Source organism: Dipodomys merriami, unplaced genomic scaffold, assembly GCF_024711535.1.
Source record: "Dipodomys merriami isolate MVZ:Mamm:240054 unplaced genomic scaffold, mDipMer1.0.p SCAF_28, whole genome shotgun sequence".
Classification (NCBI taxonomy): domain Eukaryota; kingdom Metazoa; phylum Chordata; class Mammalia; order Rodentia; family Heteromyidae; genus Dipodomys; species Dipodomys merriami.
Genome location: NW_027204270.1, coordinates 17,689,448 through 17,712,583, shown reverse-complemented (window position 1 = coordinate 17,712,583; position 23,136 = coordinate 17,689,448). Strand labels below are relative to the sequence as shown.

The following is a 23,136-nucleotide window of genomic DNA, read 5'->3' as shown; positions in this document are numbered from 1 at the left end:
AATTAGATAAAACTAAATAAACATCTGAAATTCAACTCCCCCACTTACAGTAGGCACAGATCGAGTGTTCCCGCAGGGACCGCGTGGCGGAGGACCCTGCCGCCCGCAGGCTTGGGGAGGGGGGTGGAGGAGGCTGTGTCTGCAGTTCTGGCCCCCATCCCACCCCCTCAGCCTTGGTTTCCCCAGAAGGCCAAAGTCCTACAGCGCCTCCCCTCCCCTCCCCACCAGCTGCCATCCCCTGGTTGCTTGACTGGAAGCTGCAACAGGGGATCTTCAGACCAAAGGCTGGGAAGGGCAGGCCAGGCTGCCACCTCTGGCTGCTTGGGAATGGGGCTGCAGCAGAGCAGACCCCGGGCAGGACAGGGGTCACTGGGCTCCAGTCCTGCCCCACCTGCTGGTGTCAAACTAATCAGAAGGCGTGTTGGGGAGACCCCCCCCACGCCCCCAGGGTGTCCTCTTCTCTAGCCACTGCTTGGCCCAGTGCACTGAACTCTGCTTCCTGTAGCCGCAGCCCCCTCGGACTCCCATAGCTTGCCTAAATGAAGGACAGCTGTGCAGGTCTCGACCTTCTGTGTGTCCACACCGTGTGAGTGTGAGTGTGTGTGTGTGTGTGTGTTTGTGATGTGTCATTTCAACACCCAAGTAGAATGCATTGCAGGCAGGGGTGTGGGTGGGTGTGTCCATCATGTGTGCATATTAACAGCTCTTTGCACACCTGGCATGCATCTGAGCGTGTGCCCGAAGTCACATACCCACCCACATGTGAGTAACACAGGATGCCACCAGGGGTGGGCATCTGGGCTCATGCCTGTGGCGTCATCATGAGTATGAGGAGCCTGTATGCACATGCACAGGTGTGTAGGAGTGTGTGCTGCGGTGTGCTGCTGTGCACACACCTGTGTAGATGTGGATCTGGTGTGTGTGCCTGCTTGTGTAGGTGGCCCACGGCTGTGTGGGTTCGCGTGGAACGTCTGCATGTCTGTGTGTGTGTGTGTGTGGTGCGTGTGTGCATGTGTCTGTGGGCACGCTTGGGCGTGGGGGGCACTTGTGAGCACACTTCCAGAGGGGCCCCAGCGACCCCCTGACCCTGGGCTTGTTCCCCGCACAGCGGGCGTGGGGCACACATGCTCTAGATAAAGATTTGAGAGGGAGCGCAGGGCCCCCGGCCGGCGTTAGTCACACCCGGAGCCCGTGCCCTGCTCCCGAGGGCGCCTGCCCAATTCGGAAATAAAATTAACCCCAAAGTCAGCCTGGGGGCGGTGGGGGAGGGGATCAAAAGAGAAGGAGCCCAGGAGGCGAGAAAGGAGGGGCCGGTCTTCCCAGGGAAGGAAGTAGGGAGACATTCCCCTCCCTCACTGAGCCTTTCTCCTCCCTCCCCCCTCCCTCAGCCCTCCCCCCCACACCCTTGCCCCTCCTTCTTCCACTTCCCTCAGCTCCACCCCTGCTCCACACTTCCGAAGAGCTCAGAGCTCCTCTGGGAACCTCCCTGCCCCCATCATCTCCAGCCCCACCCAAAGGGAACCCCACACCCCACTGAGTCCGGGCCTGGGCTCCGGTCTGTCACCTGAGAGGCTCAGGCCCCTGGGCCACTGGACACACCTGGGCTGTCCCCCCCCTCACTTCCATCCTGACCTTCCCCATGCATTTGCCCTGCCCACCTGTCCACGGCTTGCACCCCTCCTGTGAATGCATTCAGCACAGGGGGGCGGGGGTGAGACGTGTGCCCTTCATCCAACTAGTTTCTTAAAGGTATTTATTTATAACTTCCAAAGCTAGGCTCAGAGAGGATGTGTAGCTTTCCCTAGCTGGCACAGCCTGGGAGCCTCAGCTTCCAACACAGACACTCAGCCCCTGCCTGGGCCTGGGTTTATTCCCCCAAGCTTCCACAAGGGGACAGGTGCCCACTGAGAGAGAGGGCCACTACACAAAGACACCAAGAATACATGCCCAAAGAAAGGAAAGACTGTTTAGTGAGCATCTACTATAGGCCACCCACCATCCCAGAGGCTGTTCTGTGCCGTGTGCACCGAAAGGCAATGACATCCAGAGAGCTTCTTCACCCAGGGCCACTCAGTCATAGGATATGGAAGTGTGCACAGCAGCGCCTGTCCCCTCTCCCCAGGGGATCTCTTACACAGCAATCTTCCTCTCCATATTCCTCAATCTTCCTCTCCATGTTCCTCTCCCATTTCCAGGGACATCCTTCTTCCTACCTTTCTCCAGCTCCAGTCACTGTCCATCTGTCTGTCGCTCCCCATCCCCTTGGGGATGGGGTGGGGGCAGAAGGCCAGGGATGGGGCACATGGCAGATTAATACGGTCCTGGCGCTCCCAGAGGCCAGGGCCGTACTAATGATGGGGCTGATAGAACGCAGAAGTGTGAAAAGAATTTTAATAGATCTGACAAGTCTAATAAGAATTTGTGTCTGGAAGGGTCCTCCTCTGGGGCCGCAGGCTGCCGAGGCTCTGACGGCTGAGATTTGTTTACTGGTTGGCATCACCGCATCTCCTGCCAACCTCTGATTAATCTAATTTGAGACGTTGAGAGCTCAGGCAGAGGCGGAAGGCAGAGGACATGAGACACGGAGGGACAGAGGGACAAGGAAAGCTAGTGACAGAGGTCCTGATGAGAAATGTCACAGCCCTGCCCTCACCTGCCCTCCAGCTCCACCCCACAGAAGGACAGGCTGTGCAGCCTGCTGGTTGTCCTGGGTCATCAGAAAAGTTTGGTCTCTTGGTGTCTCTTGTCCACCTGCACGAGGGTGCAGACAAGCCCCTACTATGTGCTGAGGGGTTCAGACAAGCTCCTACTGTGTGCTGGACTGCAGAAGGTAAACTTGGAAGACAAAAGAGGGAACACCCAGAGTGGCCAGAGGCACATAAAAGGCCAATTCAGCCTCCTCTGTGTCATGCACCGTGTATAACTCGGCGCCAGCCATTGTCCCATGCCTCAGTGTCCCCATTTCCCAAGTGGAAACAATTGTACCTAAAGCAAAGAACGAAGGGGCAGTTGACAGAATGAAACGGGATCACGTCCAACTGCCTAGCACCTGCTCGGTGCTTGCCTAGCAAGGGTGCTTACTTTGCAGTGGACAGAGCACCTGGTGGGTTAACCCAGCCTGTGTCATCAGAGTCCAGCACAAAGTAGCTCCAAAGCCACCTGTGGGTGGGGCTGGTAAGGAGGTGTCTGGGTGGAGCAGGGTGAGATGGGCGGCAGCCTTCGTGGGCTTGGGGAAGGTCACCTGAGCCTGGGCACATCCCTGCTACTACCCAGCGGGGAGAACTTGGCAGAGCTCTCATACTCCTAGGCTGCAAGGGACTGTGGGAAAAGCCTGGGAGCCCTTGAGCACCCAGATGCACACATAGAACCGCGTGATGCTGTCCCACTGTGCGCGGTGCTGACCCACTGCGCGCGGTGCAGTCCCTCCTGTCACTCCCCTACCCCTGCCTTTGAGCTGTTGAACACCCAAAACTCCATGCTGCAAGTGCCCTCCAGCCCAGGGCCAGCTCTTCCTCCTCCTGTCACCACCCTGAGAGAGAGGGCCCTCCCACTGGAGGGGGGAGGGTACCCCGGGAAGAGAGAGGGCATAGCCAAGGCTGCAGGGTCTTTTCCAGGCCCCAGATAAGAATCTCATTCTCCGTTGCCAGCAGGGCATGGCTGGCCACCTCTGCTGTATAGCTGGGGAACTTGGGGACATGTGACTTCAGCAGGATGCTGGCAGCCCCGACTGCCTTTCCTTCCCATTCTGGTAGAAGAGAGAGTTAACACTCTAAAGAGACTTGGGACATTTTCATGACCTTCAGGCACATAGGAGCCTGGCCCAGGGCCTCTGTGGCCAGTGTCTCAAAGAGCATTTTCTCATACGATCCTCACGGCTGTGGGTTACGCAGCTGGACACTGGTTCTTCCACATCCCCTCTTCTGCAGCAGGGAGACAAGCCTAGAGGGGGAAAGTGGCCCCGAGGTCACACAAGAAGGTGGCTGTCCCCACCGAAGATCACATCTGTTTACCACACCCCAGCCCTGGGACCCCGCTGCATTTGAACCCACATCCTTCTCATACACCAAGTGGCAGGTTTAGTGCTAACCTCTGACACAAACATCACCCCATCCTCCAGCACAGCTCTTTGCCTTCAGTGCCTTGACTTCCCTTTTGCAAACCAGGAAATCAAGGCTCTGTTGGGGAGGTGGTATCCCCTAAATCACATGCCAAGAGTTGGCAGATGGAGGATTTGACTCCGGATAATTGGAAACCCTAGACAATGTGGCCTCTCCAGGCTCAATTGTTGGTATTGCCCAGTGAGCCTCCCTGGCCTGGCCCTTGGGACATGTCTGTCACCTCCCAGTTCTACCCATTTACAAGGTGCCAGGTGGGGTAGGGGATAGAGCAGATGCTGGCCATCACAGAGACGCTTTGTGGACAGATCTTTCCGTTTGCCACTCCCTTTCCAGGTCCTGGAGGTCCTGAGGGCCGGGAGGGGTAGGGAGGGTGTGGACAGGCCACCGCTGTGAGCCCAGCATGGAAGGCAGCATCTCTGTGTCTCATTGGTCACAAGCCATCCAGTCACTTGGTCAGGGTGACTTCTGCTGTAGCTGCTGTGGAGACAAAACACATGTGCATGCTAGTGGGTGGTCATAGCTGCGGCCAGGCAGACGGATGCAGACACCCAGCCCGGGGAGCTCACACGAACACAGAGCCCGTCCATGCATCCGTGCACAGGCATGCAACTGTGCCTCTGCTCACGGAAGAGCCCGTGACTCCCACCCATGTATAAACGTGCACGTGCAAGATTGCTCTGTGAACATTTGTACACATGCCCACTACCACTTCATGGTGATTTGTTTTCACTGTATGCTGCGATCACTTACACACACACACACACACACACACACACACACACACACCCTCAGATGCTCATCTGTCTCTCTCTGTAGGTCTCAACTTCCTGCTCCTTCTTCTCTGTGCCCTCCTCAGCTCACTCAGAATGGCTCCTTTGCTTTGGGGGCAACAGTCTGGCTTTGTTTCATCTGTGAGCTCAGGTCAGGGGTAAGAGGAGGCAAAATGGCCTGGCCTTCATAATCACCTGGACTCAGTGGGGGCTCATTGGCTCTCTCCTGTAGAGGACTATGTAGTGTGTTTGCTGGAAGGCAGGACTGCTTTTTCCCTGGACACTATAGGTACCTTTCTGTACTTCCCTATAGAACCAGTGAGAGAACTGGCTGATGGCACATGTTAAGTAAGAAACTGTTGAATGATTAGAGATGAAGTGAGGGAAAGAGCTTCATGAAGAGGAAGGAGAGAGGGAGTAACAGAGGGATGGAAGGAGGAAGGAAGTGAGGGTAGGAAGGAAGGAAGAGCCAGCCAATTCAAGTGGATGGATGGATGGATGGATGGATGGATGGATGGATGGATGGATGGATGGATAAGGAGATAGATGGGTGGGTCATTAGGAAGATAGATGGATGGATGGACAGATGGGGAGATGGATGGGTGGATAAGTGGATGAATGGCCAATAGGCAGATGGATGGATGGAAAGATGGCTAGATAGGAAGATGAATGGGTAGATAGATGGATCAATATGCAGATGGATGGATGGATAGATCAATGGGAAGATGGATGGATGGATGGACAGATGGACAGACAGATAAAGGGATGGATGGATGGAAAGATGGATAGATAGGAAGATGAATGGATAGATAAATGAATCAATAGGTGAATGAATAGATGGACAGACAGATGAATGGATGGGCAGATGGATGGATGGATAGATGGGTAGATCAATGGGCAGATGAATGGATGGATCGATGGAGTGACAGACAGATGGGGAGATGGATGGGTGGATAAATGGATGGATGGCCAGTAGGAAGATGGATGGATGGACAGGAAGATGAATGGGTAGATAGATGGATCAATAGGCAGATTAATGGATGAACAAGCAGGTGGATGGACAGATGTATGGAGGATGGATGGAAAATGGAAGAACAGACAAAAAGAATCTCAATTTCTAGACATTTTTTTCTCTTCTTTCCAGCTGCTGTTGATTACTTGGCCAAAAACGTGAGCCTGTCCACACAGCGCCGCATGAAGCTCGGGGAGCACTCTGCTGTGCTGGGACTGCTGCCTGTAGAAACTGGCCAAGCCTATTAAGGCCCCGGGTCAGTTTGCCCTAGTCCAAACCCCGGCCCAACCCTTCCTGACCCCCAAGTCTCCAAGCCTCCATCCCTTCAGACTCCTGAGGTCACAGGAGGCCAGGAAAGGAGCCCACTCTCTTCTCATTAGTAGCCCCCTGGAGATGCATGGCCAGTACATCCTTCACCTGTGGTTAAGAGTCCCAAAGGAACTCTGAAGTCCACCCTTCCTCTGTCTCTGGCCAGCCTGCAGTGCTCCCCAGCAAAATCCACTGTGGACTCAATGCTGTCTCCGCAGGGAAACGGAGGCTCACCCTGAACAGTGAGTGCATCTTGGGACCCAGAGCACAGTGCCTGAGATGAGGTCCTGGCACCTTTCGCATCTGAGTCCCAGGGTGGCCTGGCCAGAGGTGCAGGTGAAGCTCAGAAGCATTCTCAGCTGCCAGCGCTGGAGCTGCTGTCCTGCCAGGGGCCTCTGGCTCAGCCTCTTCCTCCTCTGGTCACTGGGACTCTGTCAGATAAGGTTCCCTCCTCCCTGGGGGCAATCTTGGCTCCACCCAGGACTTCAGAGGACTTCCAGATCCTCCCCTCACACTCCTGCTGGGTGTCAGGAAACCTAGCCCTAGTAAGGAGATAGGGGGAAAGCAGGAAAAGACTCTATCAGGGGCTGCAGGTAGGGGGAGCTGTCAACCCCAGGCTGGCCCAGGGTACGAGAACCTCCAGCCCCCAGGAAGTAGGAGGCTCTTCAGCTGATGCCCGATTTTAAGCTTGCCCACTGCATCACTGCCTGGGATGCAGGCCGGAACTTCTGGTTTCCTCAGGACAAGAAGAGAAGTCTTGAGATTCACAAGAATTCAAGATGGGCCCAGAAAGCCTTCTATAACCAGGATTCCTTGACTCCTGAGCCATCAGCCCTTCCGGCCAGAGCCTTCCGCTCTCAGCTTGCCAGCCCACACCCCAGGAGTTGAGCTTGCACATGTTGCTTCTCTCTGAGATGCCAGTCCTCTAAGAGAGGACTCAACCCCCCCCCCCCCCCGTGGACTAGTCTCCCACACTGAGATGCCTGCAGAGCTCTGGACCAGGGTCCTGGGAACAGGGTGGGATTGCTCTCCCCCTAGCTAAGATGACCATTCCCCTTGGTGTTCCGATGGGGGCTGTGTCCCTGACCCCCACAACATTGCCTGGCTCTTGGCCAGTCAAGAGGCCTCTGTTTCTTGATCCCTCACAGTTGATCTAGGACACATGTGGCCACCACCCCTGGTCAAAAGAAGACACAAAAGGTTCTATTAAAAAAAAAGAGGGGGGCACATAAAGGTACCTTGAGCCTCCAAGGACTTCCTCAAACCTACTCTCTTTAAGAGATAGGACCTTTGGGGGATGGTTGAGACCCCTGATTCCCTTCTCCCCAAAAACTCTCTACCACCTCCATCTGTTTGTGCAAGTTATATACATCTTCATCGTCTCCATCACTGCAGCCGATGCCTGGAGCGCCTCCATTCACTGCTAAGAGACACAACACAAAACCCAGCCACAGAGGACCCAACTGCTGCTCCCCCCCGTATATACATGAGGCCACTGAGATGTTCAAGCCATGCCTCTTGCCCTCAGACAGCAAGACATTCAGAGAGGAAAGAGGCTGTTGCTTTGGCTTTCCAGAGTTCCTTCCTCCTAAGGAGCCAACTAGACAAGATGCTAAGACATGAACCTGTGTGACGAATGCCCACCTGTTTCTCATCTTCAGACCGGGTCTATCAAGACTGTCCTGGGCCATGACCAGGATGGCTCCTAGCTGTGGCTTAAAAGGAATTTATGAATAACCAGGGGCAAACAGACTCTTGGGTAGCAGTGGGCACCAGACAGATGGCTTTCAATGGAGCATCACTCGAGAGACTGGGTTCTTCAAGCTCTGGACAAAGGGGAAGAGGGTGGTGTTGTCCCTTGGAAACTGAGTCCCTCCTCACCCCCCCACCACCACCTTGGTAGCTCTCACAGCTAGAAAGCCATCCATAGGAGACCAACCATACTTTCATCCACATTCCTTGAACAGTCAGTTCTTTTCCCCTTAAAAGCCAGGCTCAATACCTGCCTGAGTGACTCAGGCAGGTGACCTCAAAACTGCCAAGCCTCATCCCAGGAGGCAGCATTCCAAGGCTAGGACCAATCCCAGTCATCTACCCCTATGGTGGAATGAAAACTAGTAAGACCTGCTTGGGAACAAACCAAATGCTTTCTCCTTATGTCCAGTACATCTGCAGTTCTCCCGAGCTATCATCTTGGCACAAAACGGAACTTGCTTTCTGAAGGGCCCTCGACTCCAATCCATTTTCCCTAGTACCCCATGTATTCATGTACCTCACCAACAGAATATAAAATTCAATCTTGTATTGGCAGCTGACAACTCCAGGAAACAGAATGTTGGTTGGACAAGAGATACCAGGTCTGTATCTCTTTGGGGTTGACCGTAGCCTAGAAAAAGGCCTGAATTCCCATGGCCAGGTCAGCCCTAGAAATCATTTCCTCAATACCTGTAAATAGAGCCCATAACAAGATAAGAGACATCATCCCCAACAATTTATCCCTAGTAGCTACTGGTCCTGTCCATGGGGGCCCTTCTTCTGAGCTCATTGTACATTAGTTGGCAATGTGGTGATGTGCTGTTTGTTTATAGGAAGTTGACTTTTTACATATAAATATATATATATATGCTTTAAAAAAAAAAAAGGGAAAGAAAACCCTCACAGTGTGTGTCGTGCTAGTGCCAGGGGACCATCTGTAGGGATATATCTGCATATCGTGTGTTTCAAATTATACATTCCGGGCTTTTTGTTTTTGTCCTGTTGTCTTTTCAGTTGGTATTTTTCTCCCTTGCTATGAAGAAAAAGAAGCGATGTGTCAAGAACCAAGCTCTGCTTTTATACTGTTATCATTATTATTGTTGTTGTTATTTTTAATTCTCCTTTGCTGCCCTTTTTGCCAGAGAAACAGAGAAATGGGGGGAGTAAGAGAGAAGGAGAGAAGGATCAGGAGAGAAGTTGGCCCAAAAGACAAATGAAAAGTCAAATTTCTAGTCTGGTGGTGGCTGGAGAATAGGACAGATTGTGGAGGTGGACTATTCCACCCAATGTGGGTGCCATTTTGTATGGAACTGGCAGAACATTCTGAGATTGGAACGCTGGATCTGAGTGCAAAGTCCCACAAGCACTATCACAGAATACTTTCTCATCAGGCCCCCAAATATATCTTTTTCTAATGGATATTTTTAGGGTACACAGACCTTCTCTCCTTCTCTCCTATAGAAGCAACAGCTCAGACCAAAATGGGGGTACTCAGGCCACCATCTTGAAATGCTCCAAGACATCTCTGTATTTAGTGTTTTCTCCTGTCAACTCTGATACAGCCAACTCCCCAACAGGGGAAAAGATCCACATTGTGCTCTAGAACATTCCTTCTTCCAAGTAAGCACCATGTTGTTGCTTCCGCGTTTCACTCTCAGCCATTTTCCTCCAGGCGGAAGCGAGTGTGCGTGTGCGTGTGCGTGTGTGTATTTGTGTGTGGGTGAGGGTGTGAGTGGGACATGTGTGTGCACGGGACATGCGTGTACACATGTGGGCGTGGGTTTAAATATAATCGCACCATAATTTATTCAGCTATAATGGAGTCGTAGACTAGAAAAGAGAAACTGGTATTTGCTTTAACTACCTGCTGCTTGTAAGCGCTGCCTCTGTAACTCAGGCGTTAACTGTTATACATTAAAAGAAATTAAAAAGCATTTTGAAGGTTCTGCGTACTCCATCAATTGTTGTGTGGCTGGGGGCTGGGGAGGGGGTCCCTCTAATTCAGAGGATCCGCATAGGAGCTATTTTCCCTTGTACGCACCGCACTCCCTCACCCCCTCCAGTGCCAGGCAACTGTAGCAAACAGTGGTGCTTTATCTCAAATTACTACTCTTGGATCATCAGATTGTGGTCGGTCATGGAACCCCTCTCAGAGTTCAGAGGAACCAGCATAGGGGCAGACGGGGGTGGGGGGAGGGGGAGACACTAGAACACACCACACCTGCTATTAATGTTGAGAACCTTCTGTGTACCCAGGCTTGGGGAGAAACTTCCCTCCTGCCTCCTCCCTCAGAACCTGATGTGGGGACTCTTGGACAGGCAAATTATTGATGGAAAACATTCTGGGGAAATCTAGAAAGGAGTCATGAAGCCCAAAGGGGAGTAGGGGGAGAAGAAGTGAAGCAAAGAGGTAGATGTACCTGAGTCCAGCTACCACCAAGGAGTCTGGGGTGTGCCCTATGGCACTCCAGCCCAGGGAGCTGGCCTTGCGTGCCCCACCAGTCAGGGCTGGCTGTCTCGGATGTGGAGGGGGTGGAAGCAGGTGGGTAGAAGGCTCATCTGCCGAACATCTTCAGTTCATCTCACAGCGGTGAGACCTTACCAGCAACATGTGTTTCGTTTTGAAGACAAGTTCACTGTCCCAGTAAGGGGACTGAGCAGGGTCCAGCACGGTCCACACCACCATGTCCCCTGGCCCTAAACTGGGACCTCTGTGCAATGCCACAGTGCTCCTTTCCTGGGATGATCTTCTGCACAGAAAGAGGTGGGGTGGGAGAGCATCTGGGGGAAGACAGTGTATGTGAAGAATGAGTAGAGCCGGGCACTGGTGGCTCGTGCCTGCAACCCTACCTACTCAGGAGGCTGAGATCCAGAAGGTTACGGTTCAAAGCCATTCCAGGTAGAAAAGTCTTTGAAACTCTGTTCCTAAAAGTACCCAGGTTAGAGGCATGGGTCAAGTGGCAGAGCACCAGCTGAGCCAATGAACCCAGGAGGCCTTGAGTTCAAACCCTGATGTCTGAAGAAAAACAAACATTGGTGAGGTGTTTCTTGCTGATCGGAGCCTCGTTGGCAGCTTGGACTCTCCAGGGCAGGACCTGGAGGAAGGCCGGGTCATCCCAAGGCCTGAGACTAGCAGGATACTGCCCCAGAACCAACCTCCATACAGTCTGTGCAGGGCCACAAGCCCTATACTATCCCCCAGTGAAACCCGGGTGGCTTCTGTCAGAACTGGTGCTCCTAGCCACGGTTTACCCCACATCTGGACTACCTGTGGTTCAGTCAGGAGGATAGACAGAGCATCAAGGACTCATGAAGCTCTGTCCTCTGTTCTGCATTGGACCTTGAGTCCTGTGATTATTACAACCCCACCATGGATCCTTTCTAGGATCCTTTCTAGGGAGCTGGCTGGTTGACGTCTCAGGCTCCTCCAGGTGGCCATGGCGATCAGCGGAGTCCGAGGGGCTGGGCTGAAAGACTGCAGGCCTGAGCGTGGGTAGTCGGAAGCTGTCAATCAGCACACCGAGAAAGCAGCCCAGCTTCCAGACCTAAGCCCCTGCCCTCTGAGACCCACACAGTGCTCTCTGACCTTCTCTTGGGGAAATTTCCTAGAAATCCCCTGCATACCACCCCACCCCTACCCCAAATAAAACTTTGTTTGCAATCCACAGAAAACTGAGAAATGCAGACGAGAGCAGGCCCAGTTTAGTCCAGTTTTCTGTAGGTGAAAGGAATGAACAGATGTCATGTGTGGGTTAGTGATTCCCACAAAGAGCAGAGCACAGTCACTGGCTTCATCCATTATCCTGTGGGGACCAGTTCCCAGCCTTTCCTTGGGGGAAACTGACTGAGCCAGCAGATACAGGAAACCCTCGACAACCTGAACAGAAACTGAGGACAGTTCCACCTGCCAAAAATCTGGTTCTCCCAGAACTTCACCCCTCGGTTCCCCAGGCTGCTATGACTCTCTCTGAATGGGGACTTGCTGCCTTGCTCCTAGTGGTACCATGGATTGCTAAGGCTTCAGGAGAGCGCTCACAGAGTAGGCCTCAGGAAGAACCTTAACGGGCTCCCTCAGATCGAGAGTCACACGTGGTTCCAGGTCCCTCTGTGTGATCGCAGATGGGTCACGTCTCCACAGCTACCCCGTCCTGCACAGAGAAGCAGTCTGTCCCCGAAGCTGGGCCAACACACAATAGGGGTCACCAAAACCCGCGTCTGGGTGGCACGGAACACCGAAGGCTGGTTTCCTTCTTGTTCACACTTGTGTGCCTGCTACTTATTGTCTAAATCAGTTGCTATCACAAAACACCCAGGACTTGGTGATTTACAAAGAATGGATGTTTAGATACACTCATGGTTCTGGAGCTGGGAAGCCAGGACCATGGTGTTGGCTGGTGGCTCACACCTTTAATCCTAGCCACTTAGGACACTGAGATCTGAGGATCTGGGTTCAAAGACAGCCAGGGCAGGAAAGTTGGTGAGTCTCTTGTCTCCAATTAACAACAACCAAAAAAAAAAAAAAAAAAAGCTGCAAATAGACTTACAGCTCAAAAGACAGAGAACCAGCATTGAGGGAAAAAGCTGAGGGACACTGCGTAGGCCCTGAGTTCAAGGCCCAGCCCCAGTATTGGCAGAGCAGGTTGCTAATTCAGGTGTCTCTTCCCCTTCTTAGACAGCTACCCGACCCATCCCTGGGGCTCCACCCTCACGCCCTCATCAAACTCTAATCACTTCCCAGAGGCCCACTTCCCAGCACCGTTGGCTTATGAATTTGGTGGGCAAGTTCCCAACGCATGAGCTCTTGGGTAACCTTCACATGTAGCCTAGTAGAGAACAGCGTGGGGACCACATGGAGTGGAAGGAAAGAGGGAGAGATGGTGAATCTGAGCAACTCTCAGAGCCGCCACCAAACCCAGGACACAGCTGGGCACATTCTACTGGCCACTGCAGGATGCATGACCATGCCACCCCCAACAGGGAGTCACATGACCACACCGCCCCCCCAATGGAGTCACATGGCCACACTGCCCCCAACAGGGAACAGGGAGGTGTAGTAATGTACCTCTGTGCCAGGAAGGTGGAATTCCAGCTCAGCACTCAGCTCTGACCTAACCCTTAGATTACAGACAAACAGACAGACACACACACACACACACACACACACACACACCTGCTCTGAGTTCCTCTCCTCAAGGGGTCCTGGGGGACTGGGGAGGGGCAAGAAAGGAGCAGGCAGCTGTGGGCAGCTGTTTAGTGAGTACGTTGGATGGGCCCGGGCAGAACTCTGTGTTCTTAACGTCAGCATAACACATTATGAGGTGGGACTTTAACCCTTCTCTCCTAAGAAGGCGGCCATGTCACAGTGTAATCCGAATGTACTTGAGAGGCATAGCAGGGTCTTGTCAGAGCTGGAGCTGGAGGCCACAGTCCTGAGGTCTCCCTCCCCACCCCTTTCAAAGTGGGGATAGGAGACGGAATGAACTGGGAGAATGGTACTTCTGGAAAAGAAATGGAACCTTCAGTAATTGTCACACTGACGCCACACGACAAACCACAGATGGCCCCCAGTGGCTTACAAATACACACCAGTCCTCACAGGCACAGGCCTGCACGTCGACCAGCACTGGGTCAGCTGGCTGGGATGGCAGTGTGACGAACAGCACTCTACGCTATCTCCTGAGACTCCTGCACAGTCCTGTGGGGCTCCCTCCCTCTGAGTGCAGGCCCCATCCTGTCCCCCGGTTCTATAGACTACCTGGCGAAGGAGACGGGCACACACGCCGATCATTCCCACAATCATATCATTTAAAAGAATTTCAGAGTAAAATAACAGTCTGTCACGTTTTATCCGGATACCTGACGTTTCTATCGCTCTTTCATTATCCTAAAGTTCCAAGCTTTCCTCTGCTGTCATTTTCCTTCAGCTAGGAGGACACACATTAGCTTTTCTTTGTGTGTGCCTGTCTGTGCGTCAGAATTCTGAGTTTTCTTTCACCCAAGACTATCTCTTTTATTACCCTTTTGCTCCAAATGTAAAGCTGATAGTTTATTTTCATTTAGAGCGGACGTCCAGTGTCTTTTAGCATCTATAGTTTCTGATAACATAGCTGAAATTCTTTAATCTATCGATTCCCTAGTACTTTGTTTCTCTGATTGCTCAAGTTTAAAGTCTTCTCTTTGCCTTCGGTTTTCAGAAGTTGGGTTCAATTATGTCTATGTGCGATAGGGGTGGAGGAGGACTTACCTCCTTTGGGTCTCCCCAAACCTCTTAAATCTGTGTATTTACTTTTTTTCCCCACTAAAATTAGGAAACTTGCAACCATTCTTCATTAAAAATATGTCTTTTATGTCTATTCCTTGCTCTTCCTTGTTTGGTTTTGTTGGTTGTTTTTGCTTTGTTTTTTGGTTCCAGTACTGGGGCTTGAACTCGGTGCCTCACGTTTGCTCAGTTTGTTTGCTCATAGTGGGTGCTGTATCACCTGGACCATATCTCCAGTCCAGTAGATGGCTGCTTAATTGCAGATGAAAGCCTAGGTTGAATTCAAACTGCAATCCTCAGAACTCAGCCTTCTGAGTGGCTGGAATTACAGGCATGAGCTACCAGTGCCCGTCTGTCTTATTCTTCCTATTCAGGAGTTTCAGTGACATCATGGTCAGCCTTTTGGTAATGGTAACCTGGGTCTCTAAGATGCTGTTTGCTGTAAAATCTATTCTTCAGGTTAGACCATTTCTATCCTCTGTCTTGTTGAGATGGGAGACCACTCAGCTTTGCTCAAGGTGGCCTCAAATCACAGTGTCCCTGACCTCCACCTCCTGAGTGGCCGGGATTACAGGCATGAGCCACTGTGAGTGGCCTAGCCACCAGTTCTTGGTGGCACGAGCATTCAGACTTGGCACTATTATAGGAACCCTCTGTAAGCTCTCTACCTACAAACTCCAAGCTTCTCTGCCTTCTTGATCCCAGTCCCCTCCCCCCGCCCAACACAAGATCTCACTGTGTACCCCAAGCTGGTCTCAAACTTTCAATCCTCCTGCCCCTGCCTCAGTCTAGAAATAATTTTCTAATGCTACATTTTGTACATTTCTCAGGATGGCGCATCTTGCATATCCTGCTCTGGGTCCCCTAGCTAGGGAGTGTTAGGGTAAGGACCACACACAGAGACCCGGTGACCCCAGACCCTGTGTCCAGCTACTGGGATACGCCTGTGACCCACAGGATCCTCTCGGGGCAGTGATGATCTAGAAGGCAAGAATGCTGGATCCTAGCTGTCTAAGGCAAAGAAGAAGGAAAGAAGGGAAGAGAGAGGGGAGAAAAGATGGAAGGAAGGAAGGAAGGAAGGAAGGAAGGAAGGAAGGAAGGAAGGAAGGAAGGAAGGAGCGAGCGAGAGAGAGAGAGAGAGAGGTAGGGAGAGAGAGAGAGAGAGAGGTAGGGAGAGAGGGAGGGAGAGGGAGAGTTTTGCCTTGAATCTGAGAAGAATCTGAGTGGAATCTGAGAAGTGGCTCAGCGAGAATAGGATTAACTTGCCAGGCTGATTTGAAGACTCCTTGTGTGTCTCACCTGTTTGAACAGATCTTCTCCTGAGAGTGCAGCCTTTGCCAGGGCCTGTGCAAGGTGGCTTAGCTGGGAGAGGGGACAAGCAGGAAGCTTCAGTGACACCTAGAAAGAAGGGCTCTGGAGGGCAGCCAGGGAGGAGCCCTGCCCCAGGGCTTCCCCTTGTGCAACCTCTGCGGGGGAGTGGGGGTCTGGAAAGCTCACCTGTGCAACCCACCACCCCAGCCAATGGATCTGCACCTTGAAGGCCAAACGAGACCTCTGAGCATCGCAAAGAGACAAGGGGACCTACCCACCTGTGGGTCTGGGCTCATGGGGGGCAGACTGGAAGCCAGGGACTCAGGAACAGGAAGCGTTGGCAAGCGCTGCTGGGCTGGCAAAAGCGGGCCTGGGGCTGGAGAGTGTCCACACAACCCCACCTTCCCTCCTGACTGCCAGGTGTGGGGAGTTCCAGGGACGGTCTTGGGGCTGTGCTTGCTGGAAGGACTTGGAGCATCGCTGGAAGCTGTTGCCATGGTGACAGTTTATCACAGTGAGAGGGCCCAGATGAGCATCAGCAGATGGTGGGATCATGGACAGGGATGAAGTGTAACTCCGTGCTCGGGGATGCTGCCTGAGCCTGTGCGGGCTGCTCTTGGCTCCCCAGACCCTCAGCAGTGGGGACGATGGTTGAGACAGGCTTTGCTGTATCAGCCAGGCTGGACCTGGCTCTTCCACAGAGCTGGCTAACCCTTGATTGGCCGTGTCCCCACACAATAAAGGTGCTCTTCCCATGGTGTTCCTATACCATTTGATCTCCTAGGCTACCATTGCAGAAGAGAGGAGAGGTGAGGCACACTTGGCCCAGAAGTTGTTCAAGTCATCTCCTCTCACTGACCATTGGTCAGGACTAGTCACATGGTTCCAACTTACTACTGCAAAAGTATCTGGGATGCCAAGAACAGAACATGGAGTATTTGCTGAGTGGAGACCTAGTAGCTGCCTAGTAGCTGCCATTCTTGGAGCATTAGACAATTCTCAACCCACCAGCCCAGGAGACGTGGATGAGTGCTGAGCAGAGGGCTGCTCACCTGTCCTGTACCCATGTCCATCCACCCTGTATCTTGACAGCATTCCTAGCGGCCTGCAAACATGCCAGCCAACTTCACCCAGCCCAGACAGGGGATAAGAGAAAGAGGCCATCTCCCACAGTGGAGACCAGGGGAGAGAAGCAAATGGATGGGAGGGTCTCCCTTCCCCCATGGCCTCAGCCAGGACTGTGGGGGATGGCTCACCTCACCAGGACTTCCTGCTGAGGCCCTACCACAGCTGGGGCTGAGGGGTGTGGGGAGTGTGCAGACCCCCAAGATTCCATTGTGTGGGTAACTCAAGTTTCATCTCTCCTGGGCACCACAAAGCCTAGAGCTCCCCTGATCATCCGCGCCGCACTGAGATGCGGTGCTGGGACCCAGCTGGGACCCCTGCCCCCTCCGATGAGGAGCCTGGGTGATACAAGAGGAACCCCACTCTTAGCTGTCAACCCCCACCTCCCCAATTATCTCCCCTGATCTAATCCTGAGAGCTATTTATAGACAAGCAAGCCAATGTGCGGAGAGGCAAAGAAATTTACCCATAGTTCCACCTGGGTGGCGAAGCCGGGAAAGCCTTGTACGCTAGCCAATTCCATAAGAGTAAAGATGCAGCCACCACCAGCTTCAAGGACTCTCCGGCAATATCATCCCATCTGTTCCTTCCGAGCAGATTCCCAGACTTTACACCATATCACACCTGAGAAATGTTAGCACCCATAAACAAGCAAACAGCCAGAACACCAAAGAACCACATATGTAACTACATAGCCTGGTGTTTTTGCTAAACTGAACAAGCACATGGTGGAAAGGATATCTATCTGTGAGTGCCTAGAGGAGGCCCCCCGTAATGAGGAGGAAGTCTTATCTCTGAGTTTGAGTAAGGAGGGGGAGGTGTGGGTACATGGTTTCCACTGCCTTGTGTGGAATCTCAGCACCCTGACACTGGGGATCCCCAATGGGAGGATTGAATGAAGACCAGGAGGTGGACACGTGTGGGCAGAAGGCCGGGCTGTGTGATGATGCCAGGTCCCTGACCTCTGGTCATGCACCTCATCCGTCTGGGCCTCGGTCTCCTCATCTGTACAATGGAGTGGTAACCCCCCTCCCCCCTGCGCTGTGGAGCTTGAGTTGGTCTGTGCTGACCCACAGTGTCTGCCATTTTGTCACTAACACTCAGTTCCTGGTAAGCTGCTTATTAGAAGCCTGTAGCATGGAAAGGCGCCATCCAGAGGATGGGTGACTGTCCTGCAGGCAGAGCCGCTGTTGCCAGGCTGTGCTTCTCAGCCAAGCCATAGCTCTTCTGATAGTTTCCTTCCAGCATCCCCCCAGAAGCCTTCTGCATCGAAAGCCTTTTCCCCGGCCACTGGTGCTACTGAGGAGGTGGAGACTGCCCTGCCCTCCTTCGTGAATTAATCAGCTGACTCATTCTTGACTAAATGGCGATTCGCCAGTAGGATCTAGTTAGAAGGAGTGGAGCACTAAGTATGCACATTTGAAGAGTGTCTGGCCCTGTCCTGTCTGTCTCTGCCTGCCTGACTGTATGTTTGTTCTCTTCCTCTTCCTCCTCCTCCCCCACCCTTCCCCTCCTCCCCCTTTTCCCCCTTCTCTTCCCTTCTTCCTCCTCCCCTTCCTCCTCTTCCCCCTCCTCTACCTCCTTCTCCCCTTCTTACCCCCTTCTCGTCTTTCTCCACATCTCCCTCTCCCTCCTCCCACTCCTCCCCTCCTCTTTCCCCTCCTCCTCTTTCTCTGTCTGTCTCTCTCCCACCCCTTCCTCCTTCCTGGCCACCATGAGGTAAGCGGCTCTCCCCTGCCGAGCCCCCTCCGCCATGATGTTCAGCCTCACCCCAGCCAGCAGCACCAGAGCCAACCAACCAGAGGTATCAAAACCTCTAAACCCTTGAGCCCAAACCAAGCTCACTTCCTTCCAACAGTGTCTCTCAGGTATTTGCTACCGCAACAAGCCATCAGGGTATCCCAGGTCACCATGGAGAGAGACTGTGTCCTCAGAAGACGTCCGGTTGCTGTGATCAGGGGGACGGTCCACTCCCGAGTCTGTGGGTGAAGGCCCGGTGCTGTGGGGCATCCTGCAATGCCCAGGATGGGCAGCACCACACAGGAGCCTCTGACCGGGAACACGAGTGCCAAGGCTGAGAAGCCAAATTAGGGCAAGTGAGGAAGGGACCGGCTCTGTTTCAAAGAGGCTGCAAGCTGGAGCCTCACCATCCAAGGCCCGGTCCAGAGCTCACAAATGAAGGGCATCGCTCCACCCTGGCCAGAGCAGCTGCTGGCTGGAGATGGAGACAGGCAGCTCCGCACACAGCTGGAGGGGCAGGCTGCCGCTTCATCGGGGACACTTGGTCTTGTCATGTGTCCCCACCCGCCGGGCGCCACACCGGGGAGTGGCGTGAACGGGGACGCTACAGAATGAGGGTTCTCCCCTTGGCCAGGGACACGTGGGTGTGCTGTCGTTTCTGGCGACAACACGGTGTGAGGAGAGGAGCCTGGAATGGGAGAGTGTGCATGGGAGCGTGTGTGTGTGTGTGTGTGTGTGTGTGTGTGTGTGTGTGTGGCTATGGGGGGGGGGCAGAAGCCCAGTGGAGGGCTCTGGGGCTTTGGATAAAACCCGCTTCATTTTGGCTTTCTTGATTATTACTATGTGACTAAACTGGGACACATCCAGTGAGATTTCTTTTGCACCTTTATGAGGAGTATGACACTACACACCTCACTATCATCATCACTACCACCATCACCACCATCATCACCCATCACTATCACCATCACCACCACCACCACCATCTTCATAATCATCACCACCATCATCATCACTATCACCATCACCACCACCATCTTCATAATCACCACCATCATCACCATCATGACCATCACCACTGTCATCATCATCATTTTCACTATTATAACCATCATCGGTATCATATCATTATCACTATCATCACCATGATCCTGTCACCATCATCATCATTACCATCGCCATTACTATCACCATCACCACCACCATCATCATCGTCACCATTATCACTGTCATCAGCATCATCACTATCATTGCCACTGTCACTACTATTAGTACCACCACCATCACCTTATCACCAACATCCCTGTCACCACCACCACCACCACCACCACCATCATCATCATCATCATCATCATCATCATCATCATCATCATCATTTTACATGGTTCTGAATCACATTCTGTACTGAAAATCAGTGGGGAAACTGAGACCCTAGCTCTCTTCCTCTGAATTCCTCCAGGCTGCAAACAGAAACCTGACGTCCTCTTCCCTTTATAAAAGATATCCAGACAGAAAGGCAACAGGCAATTAAGAAACTGAGCATGGTGCCAGGTACTGGTGGCTCACACCTGTCATCCTAGCTACTCAGGAGCCTGAGATCTGAGGGTTGAGGTTCGAAGCCAGCCTGGGCAGGAAAGTCTGTGAGGCTCACTTAACCAGCAAAAAGCCAGAAGTGAAGGCGTGGTTCAAGTGGTAGAGTGCTAGACTCGAGCGAAATCAAGGTTGCAGCCGCCCCAGGGTGCAGGTAGAAGCCGAGCCCGGCCACCCCTCGGGCTCAGCCTTTCCATTTTGTTTATTTCAACTAATTATTATCTGTTAAGCAGGTCTGGACAGACTGACCCGGGATTTGGAGATAGAGGTGAGGGAGTAGGAGGAGCGAGAGATGTACAAGCAAGCGGGATCGCCGTATGCACACGCTTCCACAGGTACACACGCGCATGCGTGCGCACACACACACGCACACACGCGCAGCTTCCATTTCCTGCAATGTCCACCAGCGTTTATGAATATAAGTGGATTTGTAGCCAGCAATGCAGCTGCATAGAAAGCATTCAGACATGGAGACAATTTTACTAGATAATAGACTATCGTGCAGGATACAATTTAAATTAAAAAATGCAATTTTCACCTTGAAATGAACAAATGATTACAATTTCTATACAAATTAAGGCCTTCAGCCTCTCTTTCAGTAGTGGCACCAGCCCATGAAATATGACATAATTACCATGAAATACATTTTCAAATATTTTGATTTTTGTCCGTCGCTTTTTCTTTTAAAAAAAAAAATAAAATAAAATAAAACACATAGGCCGCCTTCCAGGTCCCCGAGTGTATACTGGCATTTCTCCCCTTCTGGGAAAAACACATTAAAAAGAAAAGCCAAGGTCCCCAAAGACGGTGCTGTGCCCCTCCCTCCTTCATACCGACTCCCTCCCTGCCCTCCTCTCCTCCCATCTCCTCACCCCTCAGAGTCCCCTGCCCACCCCATCCCTTGGCTCAGAGATAAAATTGAAAAAAAAAAAAAAAGGCAGCCAGAGAAGAGGGAACGCAGGCGACCAGCTCCAAAGCCGGAGCTTTATCTAAGTTGCTACGCTTATCTGCAGCATCGAGTCTGTGCGCTGTTATCTCCAACCTGCCTTCCCGCACCCCTCTAGATGCCCTTCCCCCTCCCCCAGCCCTCCCCCTCCCTCACTGCCGTCCCCCCCACCCGCCCACACCCCGCACCTCCACTTCTATTTTCTGATTGTCTTCGTGGTCACGTTTCTCTGTGGCTGTATGAATAGCCATGGCCTGTCCGAGGCTTGATCAGGACCCCCAGAACATTGGGGTTCAGAAGGAGCGGGTAGGGGAGACAGTCAAGGGGTCTTGGGGTCCCTGAGTGGAATCCATTCATGGAGGTCCTTTGTAGCCCCCACTCCACCTTTTCCAGCTCTGTAGGCCCGCCGTGTGGAAGGGGCCACTTCCTTAGTCTGAGCTTGGGGTGGATCTCTTGCGCCAATGGATGGACAAGCAGACCTCAGGCCTCTCCCTGGCTTCTTGGTCTCGGGGATCTTCTGAGCTTCCTGCCTGCCCATCGTCTCCCCTCAGGATCTGGCTGCGTTGTGCTCCCTGGCTCTGTCTGGCCCCCGCAGTGCCCTGCCGGAGCCTCCTAGGGGCATTGTCTGGATGGTGGAACCTTTCTCCCACCCCTCTACCCCCCTACTAACAACATGTCTGCTGTTATTTTCCAAGTACTTTCACCTGAACCAACTTAGTCTTACTTAGTCCAACTTAGTGGTGGTGGTGGTGGTGGTGGTGGTGGTGGTGGTGGTAGTGGTGTGTGTGTGTGTGTGTGTGTGTGTGAGAGAGAGAGAGAGAGAGAGAGAGAGAGAGAGAGAGAGAGAGAGAGAGAGAGAGAGAGAGAGAGAGAGAGAGCATCTGTCCTGGGGCTTGAACTCAGGGCCTAGGCACTGCCCTTGACCTTTTTTCAAGTCAAGACTAGTGTTCTACCACTAGAGCCACAGCTCTACTTCTGGCTTTTTTGATGCTTAATTAGAGAGAAGAGTCTCACGGACTTTCCTGCCCAGGCTGGCTTTGAACCATGATCCCCAAATCTCAGCCTCCCAAGCAGGAGGACTGGTGTCACTGGCACCCAGCAGCACTGCTTGTTTTGAAAGATACAGCAGGAGGATTTGTTAACCTGGACCACACCCTCTTCGACTCACCCATCTTGCCCAAACCCTGCCCAGACCCTGTCCTGGACTTGAGTCCAGCGAAACAGGATGTGTTAGCAGAAGGAGAACAGGAAGATTCAGAGCTCCCAGGTCTAGTCTCCATGTTTTTCTCACTCTCTGCCCTCAGCCAAGTCACCCAGCATCTGTGCCACTCTACTCACCGGCAAGATGGGGGAATAAAGGCTCCCCTCCTGAAGGAAGCCTGAAGAACTGACTTCCACGCACCTTCTCTTCTGTGAGCCGCTATCTTCTCCCTCCAGTTCCCAGCGACCCCCAAATACCCATCACTTGGAATCTTAGTATATAGGATGCGCCAAATGACCATGCCCCGAACAGATCAAAGATAGAGCCCTGAAAAGTAGTGTGTGCTTCTGAGATGTGGGAAGAGAGAGGAGATGATCATGATAATGGGTATTAGACACCTGTTCTGTCACCAGTACTGGACAGATTGTCTTTATCTCAGTGAAGCCTCATGACATTAAGAAGTGTATATTTTCTGGAATGCAGGTGGCTCACATCTGTAATCCAGCTACTCAGGAGGCTGAGATCTAAGGGTAGCCGTTCCAAGCCAGCCCAGGCAAGAAAGTCCATGAGACTCTTTTCTCCCATTAACCCAGCAAAAAAAAAAAAAAAAAAAGCCAGAAGTAGATCTGTGGCTCAACTAACTAGTAGAGCACCAACCTTCTGTGAAAAAGCTCAGGGTTAGTGCCCAGGCCATTAATTCAAGCTCCAGAATGCACACACGTGCATGCACACATGCACGTGTGTGTGCAAACGTGCACGCGTGCACACACACAAGAGGTTCGTAACAATCCCACTTAACAAGTGGAAAATTTGAGTCACAGAAAGATGATGTCATTTGCCAATAGCCACACAGCTAGGAAGTGCAGAGTTGGGATTTGACCCAGGCAGGAAATTACTGGCATCAACACCTGTTCCACTCAGGAATTCTAGGTACACCAGATGGTTGTTTTTCCCAACGGTTCATTTATTGATTGATTAGCGCTGATCCTGGAACTTGAAC

The 23,136-nt window shown here is 52.5% G+C and overlaps 1 protein-coding gene across 1 annotated transcript in view; it reads left to right on the top strand.

The window, feature by feature from the left end:
- Pax7 (paired box 7) overlaps positions 1-6,148 on the top strand; it is a 91,551-nt gene extending 85,403 nt beyond the window's left edge. The window contains exon 9 of the mRNA XM_070037012.1: positions 6,033-6,148. Coding sequence (XP_069893113.1) covers positions 6,033-6,148 — 116 coding nt within the window. The remainder of the gene's footprint in view (positions 1-6,032) is intronic.
- The last annotated feature ends 16,988 nt before the right edge of the window (positions 6,149-23,136 follow it).